This window comes from Anomaloglossus baeobatrachus, chromosome 6 (genome assembly GCF_048569485.1).
Source record: "Anomaloglossus baeobatrachus isolate aAnoBae1 chromosome 6, aAnoBae1.hap1, whole genome shotgun sequence".
Lineage (NCBI taxonomy): Eukaryota > Metazoa > Chordata > Amphibia > Anura > Aromobatidae > Anomaloglossus > Anomaloglossus baeobatrachus.
Genome location: NC_134358.1, coordinates 512932025 through 512942117, shown reverse-complemented (window position 1 = coordinate 512942117; position 10093 = coordinate 512932025). Strand labels below are relative to the sequence as shown.

At 45.1% G+C, this 10093-nt stretch overlaps 1 protein-coding gene across 2 annotated transcripts in view; it reads left to right on the top strand.

Annotated features, from left to right (window-relative positions):
* Positions 1-214: 214 nt before the first annotated feature.
* Positions 215-10093, top strand: part of PITRM1 (pitrilysin metallopeptidase 1) — a 170770-nt gene continuing 160891 nt past the window's right edge. The window contains exons 1-6 of one of the 2 annotated variants that reach the window (XM_075315477.1): positions 215-323; positions 3295-3397; positions 3839-3945; positions 5266-5417; positions 7898-8012; positions 8206-8302. In XM_075315477.1, coding sequence (XP_075171592.1) covers positions 280-323; positions 3295-3397; positions 3839-3945; positions 5266-5417; positions 7898-8012; positions 8206-8302 — 618 coding nt within the window. In that variant the 5' untranslated portion in view covers positions 215-279. The remainder of the gene's footprint in view (positions 324-3294; positions 3398-3838; positions 3946-5265; positions 5418-7897; positions 8013-8205; positions 8303-10093) is intronic. The other variant, XM_075315479.1, reaches the window with a different exon arrangement.

Genomic DNA, 10093 nt, shown 5'->3' with positions numbered 1-10093 from the left:
CCCTCATAGGCTCCTCCCCATGTCCCCCTCACAGGCTCCTCCCCGCATACCTCCACGTACTTTGCCCTCTCACACACTCCCCCCAGTCTCACTCCTCTGCTGTCTCCTCCCCGCTGTCAGTTCTGTGCAGTAATCGCCCTCCCAGTGGCCTCTTTCCCTTTCCCCTATTGCCTGGTCTTATAGCCACGCCTCTTCCTGCTCAGTCATGTGACCTCCTGCTGTAAACCGCTCCTGCTCCTGTCGTAGTGAGTGAAGCCGGCGGCCGGGTGTAGAGGAGACATGAGGCAGAGCGGAGCGGGGCTGCTGCTGCTGAGCCGGTGCGGGTGTGTATACATGGTGTATACGGTGCTGTGCCCGGGTGCCTGTCCCGCTGTCTCGCTCCTCCGGTGTCTCCTGTTGATGTGAGGTGACACGTGTGTCAGGCTGTGGGTCCCTGTGCGCAGTCCTGTCCTTCTTCCTGTCAGTGTCTGGTGTTGCTGGTACTTGTGGTTCTGTTGTGTCTCTAGCACTGTCAGCCATGAGTTTTCAATGCTTTTTTTTTTCTCTTTTCCATGTTTTCAGAAAAATGTGATGTCAGTGTGAACAGAGCCAGAAAATGGCAAGAAAATAGGGTTTCTATAGATGTGGGATAATGGCTGTGACGTCTCTGCTCACATTTGTCCCGTGCTCTGTACAGTCATAAATTTGGACATAAACTGGGCGACCCGGAATAAGGCCCCTTTAACATTGCGCTTTCACCTACCTACACTCGAACGTAGTCTACTACATCTGGGGGTCCGCCTGCAGAAAACATATATGCCCGAAAATGGTGCAAGACGGAGAACATGCTGACTCTGTCTGCACCATTATAGTCAATGGCCCCATCGGTGTATGCATCCGAAACACATTTTGTGGGGGGAGGGTTTCAGACAGATGCCCCGATGGGACCATTGAACGTAGGTGAAAGCGCAAATTGAAAGGGGCCTAAGTCTGCTGGTGTCCGAAGCCAGGGGGGGGGGGGGGGGGAAGATCCTGTCACCTAGAAATGACTGGTGCGCCAAAGACATGGGGGAGGAGTGATTTCTTCCCTGTCAGATCACTGAACGTGGCTTCTTCCTGCTGTTTGGGATTAGTCACACGTGGCTGTTTTTCTTGTAAATAATCCCAATGGCTTGGTTCGCACTTCTGAGCCAGTGGCCCCGGTCTGGAGCGGCCGCCGGACTCGAGCTTTGGGCGACCTCGGTAGGATATCGCACATATATGAGGCGTGGACCGTCCCCTCACATTTCTGATGGGATCTGCAGGTGGACGGAGTTTTCTAAGGTTTTTAATAGGGAATATATTCTTATAATAATAACTTTTTTGGTACAGGGCTGTTTGGGGCCATCCACCTGAGAACAGGGTGGATAAAAATCTTGATTTTTTTAAAAAAATCAAAAAAATCAGATTTTTTTGATTTAAATCAGATTTTTTTGATTTAAATCATTTGATTTAAATCAGATTTTTTAATCAAGTTGTACACAAGCAAAACTTTGTCTTTTTGCAAATCTAATTGTTTTACACAAATAAAAATATTAAAACAATTGATTATGAAACCTAATAATTTTTATTTGCACTATTAAACACTCAGAATTGAACTACAGAGAGTAAGTACTTTTTAACAATAGCCTATCTCTAACGTTTGAAGTAAGCAAACATCTTCAGTGAATACATCAGTCCTTTAAGCCTACTGTTTATTTAGGACTTTTAATAGGAAAACCAGTTGTCCTGCTTTAGCAGTTCCTAAGCGGTTTCGGACTGTTGTGTGCACAAAACCAAATGAAGAAAACAATATCTCTACTCCTGCGGATGAAGCCGATGCAGTCAGTAGCTGAGTAGCTAGATTTATTATCTTTGCTGGAAGAACAAGTGATTGCGACTTCCACCAGTCCAGTGGTTTTAGTTCATTAACGACGTTATCTGCAAACATGTATTTTTGAAATGGTGCAGATTCACACTTCAGTAAAATGTCTGTTAAAAAAATAGGTTGTAAATTAATTGCCAGACTTACCACTAGTACTAGGCTCCTGGTGCATAAGAAGCTGTGGGGGTTCATTGACATTAGTTGTATCACTATCAACATCTTCATTTCCCTTCTGGTTGCAGTTTTCATAATGTGATTTCAAACGGCAAACAAGTCCTTGGATATCCTTTTGACAGTATTTGCACTTTGCTCTTGCACCTTTCTTTCCAAGATCTGCTGCTGGCATCTCAACAAAATGAACCCAAATAGGGTCTCTCTTACGACCTGCTGCCATGGCTCACACAGATCACTTATGAAGTTTGATTGTTACTACAGCCTGAGCCAAGCACTGCTGATGTTACTACAGCCTGAGCCAAGTACTGCTGACTATCCAACAAGTTTGGGCATGTCAACTGAATGCAGGGAAAAAGAAACTAAACCAAAACTGAAACCAAGCTAGAAGTGTGGAATTAAAGGGGCAGTATGAACAAAATGTGGAGGCTATTAATAGTTTATACAATTAAGACATGCTGCTTTTAAACACCTACCTATTGCCATATAGTAAAACAAAAAAGATTTTTACTTACTTTGGGGTCCCCCCCTCACCCTGGCGTTAGATCGTTGCCCCTAGTTTCGTCCGTGTAACTATGGGCGCACATGCACACTGCTCTCACTTCTCATTTTAATCGTGATTTATATTAAAAAAAACCTTTTGATTTAAATCAGTGATTTAAATCATGATTAAAATCATGATTTAAATCGATCCGATTTAAATAGAAAAAAATCTTTTGATTTAAATCGTGATTTAAATCATGATTTAAATCGGCGTGATTTAAATCAATCCACCCTGCCTGAGAAGTAACTTCCTTGGTTCCCCACTGCTCTTTCAATTTCTGCCTTCTTCTGCTGCCAATATCTGAACTTCACAGCGATGATTGTAGGTGCTGCAGTGGTCATATGAATGTACAACGCATCACTGCAGCGGGGACGCAGACATAAAGCTTTGAGTGTTTTTCTATGACAATCCTGGTCCCACCCCATGTATAATGTGGGGAAAAGGGACCAGGTGCCGCCCAGCACAGTTAGTGGCAGCTTATATTTCTGGAAAATTAAAGGCTTGGACTTGCTGAAATTCAACATCAGAACAATTTTGCTGAACTGTGAGAGATCCAGATATCTCATTGACTGCCATGGCCAGAGTCCTACAGGGATCTCCGAGCCAAAGGCTCCAAGACGTGGCAACCTGCACCTCCGTGCACAAATCATAGAGACGCAATGGATGAGATTTTTTTTATTTTCTTTTTTTTCCCTAGTGCACTTTTCAAGACTTCATGGAGAAGGAAAACAAGCTCCGCAAGTGAACGAGCCTTACAGTACAAACCAGGCGAAACGCTCCATGGATTCACAGTGAAGGAGGTAAGACGTCCTCCTACTGGGGAAAAAAATGTGATCAGAAAGTACTGGTAGGGCAAGTTCACACAGAGCGTTTTTCGCAGCGTTTTTGCACGTTTTTCGGGTGCGTTTTGGCCTCAAAACTGCATGACTTTGCTTCCCCAGCAAAGTCTGAGTTTTCATTTTTGCTGTTCACACACAACTTTTTTTTTTTTTATTTTTTTTTGAAGCTGCGTTTTTGAGCTTAAAAAAAAATGTACATGTCAATTCTTTCCTGCATTTTCCTGTTTTCTCCCCATGCAAAACGCACCAAATCGCGGTAAAAACGCATGCGTTTTTGTGCATTTTTAGCGGCCAAAACGCAGCATCAAAAAAAACTGCAGCGTGTGCACATAGCCGTATAGTGTAAAGCTACTGTTTTTGTTGTTTGTTTTGTTTATTTCATTTTTTTTTTTTCCTCTACAGGTGTCTCCTGTTCCTGACTTGTTTTTAACTGCAGTAAGGCTGAAACATGAAGGCACCGGAGCCAAATATTTGCACGTTGCAAGGGAAGATGCCAATAACCTATTCAGGTATACGGTAGAGCAGACTCGTTACTTTATCATGTACAAAAATCACTTTAGATCTGCATTAATGGTGTAAAATACGCAGGTAAAACATGCATGAACTCCGCCCCTGAATGTATCAATAAAGTATCAACAAAGTCAAATACCAGGGGGTATCAAAATCAAAGCAGCTTTGTTTATCCCCTTCGTAACTTAACAATTGCACATCAAAAGTAGTCTCCCTGCCTTGCACGCCAAACCCGCATCATTCCTTTAACAAAACATCTGATTTAATTGGCCGTCATGTGCCTCCTAATAACCACTGATGGATCGGAGCTCCGCTCATGGCTGTTAACCAGTTAAATCCATCTGTCAGTTTCTCACAGTGGGATTTAATATGCGTCGGCAGTGAGTATGTCATTCCACGCTTCCATTTGTGACGTCATCGCAGGGTGCCGATGGATTGTCATTACAGCCGTTTGTCATTGCGATCCTCTGATGTTCATACAACAAGATTTCTACTGTACAGAGCAGTGCTGATGCTGATGTCCTGCTCTGTACAGCACAAGCGATCGGACGATTGCCGCTTGAAGCTCCCTAAGGAGACTAGTAAATACGGTAAAAGAAGCAAAAAAAAAAATCTCCTCTTCTTTGCCCCGTTAACAGTTAAAAAAAAAAAAAAAATACTTATCGCTGCGTTCAGAAATGTTCAATCTACCAAAATATAAAATAAATTAATATGATCAATAAATAGCGTAATGAGAAAAATCAAAACACCAGAATTACATTTTTCTTTATTGCCGCAACATTGCAAAAAGACTCAATAAAACCATCCTATTAAATTAAACCCAAAATAGTATCAGTAAAAACGTCGGGTCAGGATGCAAAAAATAAGCCATCACACAGCCCCCGATACCCAAAAATGAGGACTTTATGGGACACGGGAAAATGACGACACAAGCAAAAAAAAAAAAAAATTGTTACAATTTTTTTTTTTCTTTTTGTTTTTCACCACTGAAAAAATAGAAAAAGAAAAAACCCCTATACATATTGTGATATCTATGTACTCGTACTGACCTAGGAAATCATACCACCAGGTCAGTTATATCATATAGTTAATGTGGTAAATTAATTCTGAATGTCAGATGAGTGCTTGCAGCAGGGGACGTGCTGATGACAAAGATTTTTATGTCATTATAAAACACACAGACATAAGTGAAATAATGATCGTGTTTGCACAATGATTGTGACGGAGCATTCATACAAACTACGTTTCAGCTTTAGTGGCCCTTGAGCAATTATTTAGTATGTTTGTCATCCACCCTCATCAGTGTCTCCCAATCTTAGTGTACAGTTCCGGACCACTCCTCTGGACAGCACCGGGGTGCCACATATCCTGGAACATACTGTTTTATGTGGCTCCCAGAAATTTCCCTGTAGAGACCCTTTCTTCAAGATGTTAAATCGATCCTTGTCCACGTTTATGAATGCGTTCACAGGTAAGAACGCTTCACTTGTTCAGTGTTATGTACAATTGTGATGGAAGGGTGTGTCAGTGCCTTGTTTTATGTGTGAAATGTTCCTTTGTCAAATGAGTGTTTTAGGCTAGTTTCACCCTTCGTTGGACGGGATCCGTAGCATTGTGTTGTGTAACGGATGCGTTGCATATAGTGGCACAACGGATGCAACGGATCGTACAAAATAACGCAATCTGTTATAGGTTTTTTTTCCTTGACTTTACACATCTGGGCATGCTCAGTTGTGTAAAGACGGATGTGTTAACGGAATCCGTCAAATGACGGATTCTAACAGAATCCGGCACCATAGGCGTCCATTATAAAAACGGACGCCGACGGAATCCTGCAGGTTGCGTTTTTTTGAAGTGCAGAAAAACACATGCAGCGTTCCATCCGCTCGACGGTCAGCGTCAAAACAACTGATGCGCCGCGGGGCGGATGCAATGCAAGACCATCCGTTGCTATCCGTAGCTAATAGAAGTTTATGAGGCATATAACGGTTTCCTGCAACGGTTACCGTAATTCCTCAAGGCTGCGAATAGCAACGGAAGCCGTCCAACGCAAGTGTGAAAGTAGCCTAAAAGGGAATCCGGGAATCTGTCAGCAGGCTTTTGCTATGTTAGGCTAGTTTCACACTTGCGTTGAACGGTATCCGTTGCATTGCGTTGTGGGATGGATGCAACGTATGTGTTGCATATAGTGGCACAACGGATGCTGCAAAACGATGGAATCCGTTTTGATTTTTTTTTTTTTATACAGTTTACCGGCAGCAGACTATTGTGAACGATCAGCTGATCGCTCCCAGTAGCCGGCCGCCGGGTGATCAGCTGATCGCTCGGTCGCTGAGAATGTGTGCGGGGGGCGGAGTGAGGAGTGGGTGGAGCCAAGCGGGGCCATGGCGCTGAAGACGTGTGTGTGTGTGTGTGTGTGTGTGTGTGTACATGGGTGTGTACGTGTGTGTACATGTGGAGTGCGGGAGGGGGCGGGGCCATGCGGGGAAGTGTCGGGCTCCCTGGACACATAGCGAGGGTAAATATCGGCAAAGCACTTTCCTTGGTTACCCAATATTTACCTTGGTTACCAATGCAGGGAGCCAGAGAGGGCATGCGCAGTGAAATCCAACGGATTGCGCTGCTCAAAAAAAGTTACATGCTGCGTTCCTCCCGGCGCAGCGTCAAAATAACGACGCTGCGTCGTCCAGCGGATGCAACGCTGACACTTGCATTAGAGTGCGTCATAAATACAAGTCTATGGCAAATAGCGCAGTGTGTTAACGGACTGCGCTATTCTCCATAGTGACGCACTCTGCTGAACGCAAGTGTGAAAGTACCCTAAGCTGAAGCCAGCATTCTGCAAGGGTTAACACGGAGACCATACCGGGATTCCTGCCTTGTTCAGTCTGATCTGTTGGTTATTGGCTATGTTTAAGCTGTAGGACCCTTCTCATTGCTGGACTACAAAGTCACATGCACGCAGTCTGGCACCCCCCCCCCCCCCCCTCCTCTGACACCTTAATGTCAATGTGCAATCTCTATAGAGAGCCTGATGTGGGCGAGGACCGCTCTCTCTCAGCTCTGCTACATGGCTTAGGCTATGTGCGCACATTGCGTTTTTTCATGTGTTTACGCAGTGTTTTGCAAAATCCATGCCCACGTTGCGTTTTAAAACGCAGTGTTTTGCATACCAAATTTTTTACAAAATCGATGTCTTCTATAAAGCAACATGTCACTTTTGTGCATTTTGGGTTCTTTTCCCACTCCCAGTGTATGGGAGAGCAAGCATCCAGAACGCATGAAATCTGCATTCAAAATACATCCAAAACGCAGTTTTTCGGCTGTGTTTTGAAATGCACATGCAGTGACAAAACGCTGCAGAATATTTGTCACAGCAGAACGCAACGTGAGCACGTAGTCTAAAACTAAACATTCTGATTGTATCAGAACAGCTGCAGCCAGTAATCGAAGTGACACATCCTTGTATTCAGGACCTTGTTACCTACATTATGCTGCTCTCAGATGAGGTAGCAAAAACCTGCTGACAGATTCCCTTTAAGGGCTGATTTGGGTGTACGTGCACATGACTGTGCAAGTATTACATAGTCATGATCACTTAATGTGTCTCCTTTTGGGTCTCTGTATTCTGACACATATCTACATAAGATGTTCCATACATTTTTGTACTGTGATAAATCTGTGAGTAGAAAAACCCTTGTGTGTCCATGTAAATTGCATGCACAACGAGGTAAATTGACCTATGGGAGACTGAGGATATCATAATATGGGGTCTGTATGACGCTGATGTGTAACACAACCATGTTTGAGGCTATATCTGAAGAAATGGGACTGGAAGCCCCAGTAGCGGGCTGCCTGGTGTAGATAGAAAATGATGATATGCAACGTTACAAAGTAAGCAGAACATAGCCTGAGTGCGCTCAGTAATCACTTATTATTTTATGTTCGCAGCCAATGATTACACCATGTACCCATTTTCAACTCAAAATTCCAAGGACTTCCAGAATCTGCTGTCTGTGTATTTAGATGCCGTGTTTTTTCCTTGCCTGAGAGAGCTGGACTTCTGGTAAGGGCTTGGTCACACGACTGTGTAAATTGGACATGTGCTTTCAGATTTCTTTTTTTTTTTTTTTTTTTTTTTTAAAAAATCTAATTTGCATTTAAGAGAAACTGCAGCTGGGAAGAAATTTATTTCTAACAGGGAAAAACTCCTCCAAGTAATAGTTTGATAACCTATTTTAATTTGTCCTTCCATGCAGGCAAGAAGGATGGCGATTAGAGCATAAAAATCCCACCGACTCCACTTCTCCTCTGATATTCAAGGGCATTGTATTTAATGAGATGAAAGGCGCATTTGTAAGTTGTGCATGTTGTTTGTATTTTTTATTTTACCCCTTATTTTATTTAATTATTTAATTCAGTGGTCGCCTTGTACTTCTTTTCTTTATCGTTCCTATGGGAGACCCAAACCATGGGTGTATAGCTTCTGCCTCCGGAGGACACACAAAGTACTACACTCAAACGTTTAGCTCCTCCCTCCTAGCATATACACCCCCTGCTAGCCAGTCCTAGCCAGTTCAATGCTTTGTGTTTCAGGAGGTCACACACACATGCATTCTCTGATTTTTGATTTTTGTTTTTTTTCTTTGGATCAAAGATTTGGAAGAAAAGCGGGTCCAGTCTGGACTCCCGGCATGTCCCTTCTCACCCCACTGTGTCGGCGGTGCTGTTAAGGTTGATTTTCCAAGGCTGGAGCCTTCACATGCCGCGCTCCTTCAACACCCTCTGAGAGGCTCTGGTTTGAAGTGGGAGCCAACACGGTTCTCACTGCTTTGCAGGAGACCGGTCTCCATCCACAGCGCTGTTCAGGATCCTGTCGGACGGAGCGCTCATCCCCCAGGGACCTGGCACCTGCGTCTCACAAGCTAAGTACATGAGACGTTATTACCACAGAAAGTGGTCTTTCCAGGGGTCCTTTATACTTTATTTTGTGGGGAGAGTGTGTTTTATGTTTGTGTTAACATTTCCGGCCGGTTCTCCAGTTTTCACTGGAGAACCGCGCCGATGGTGCCTGCACGCCGGCCACATGTTTAAATCTAGGCCCCGGCTTCGCCTGAGGCCTAGTTTCGGTTTCCACTGCCTCTGCTTGTCAGTCATGCAGAGAGACAGGATGGCTCCGCCCAGCGGCTGTGCAGCACAGGGAAGGGACACTCCTCACTGAGGAAGGATTCCCTCCACTGTCTACCTCATTTGCCGCTCTCAGAGTAGGCCCCGCCCCCTCTCCTCGCTCCGGTCGCCATTTTCTCAGCGTTCTCTGTGCCTGCATAGGCACAGAGATTCCACATTGTGACAAGTGGGGGCCTGGGCTGAGGGACTGGGGGCACAAAAATGTCTATTAAACGGCCTAGCAGCCACAACCTCCGGTTTGTGCAGCTGCTTATTTTATCTGTTATATACTCTGCTGGGGGCCACTCTGGTCAGAGCCCCCACCTCTGCAGCATGTCTCACATCAGAGCAAGGCTGCAGGGCTGTTTTTAATTTGCACTGTATGAGGACTCGTACGGCCTGTACCGAGCACATAAACACAGGAGACGCAGAGTCAGCCTGGAGGCTCATCAGTGGTCCCTCCAGCTGCTCCGGCTTCGGTGGCTGAACCCCCGGTTTGGGCAGAATCCGCTCTTTCCAGGGGATGACCGTCCCGGACTCTGCGGAGCATGCATTAGTCCCCTTCTCAGGGTGTTTCTGCTGCTACTCGCTCAGCAAAGCTCACGGAGGACTCTCCTTCTGGTCTCAGACCCCGTCCTCCTAAAATGGAGACGCAGGGTCCCCTGTCCTTCCCCGTCCCGCAGCTCTGATTCACGAGCTGACTCACTGGACAAGGAGGATGTCCCTACCAGGGGCTCGGACGCTACTTTATGTACCATTGATCTGTCCGAAGGTGACGCAGATGCTAATGATGGGATTGCGTCCATTATACTTGTACTGGACCTCCATCCGCCTGTATCAGGGGAGCACTCCCCGCTGGCAGAAAGGCATCAGTATACCTTAAACAGAACAAGGAGTGTGTTCCTTACCACTCTAGTTTTCAGCCCACTGTGTCCAGGCCCACAGCCTGTCCTGTCAGACCCCAAAGCGGAGTTCTGATGA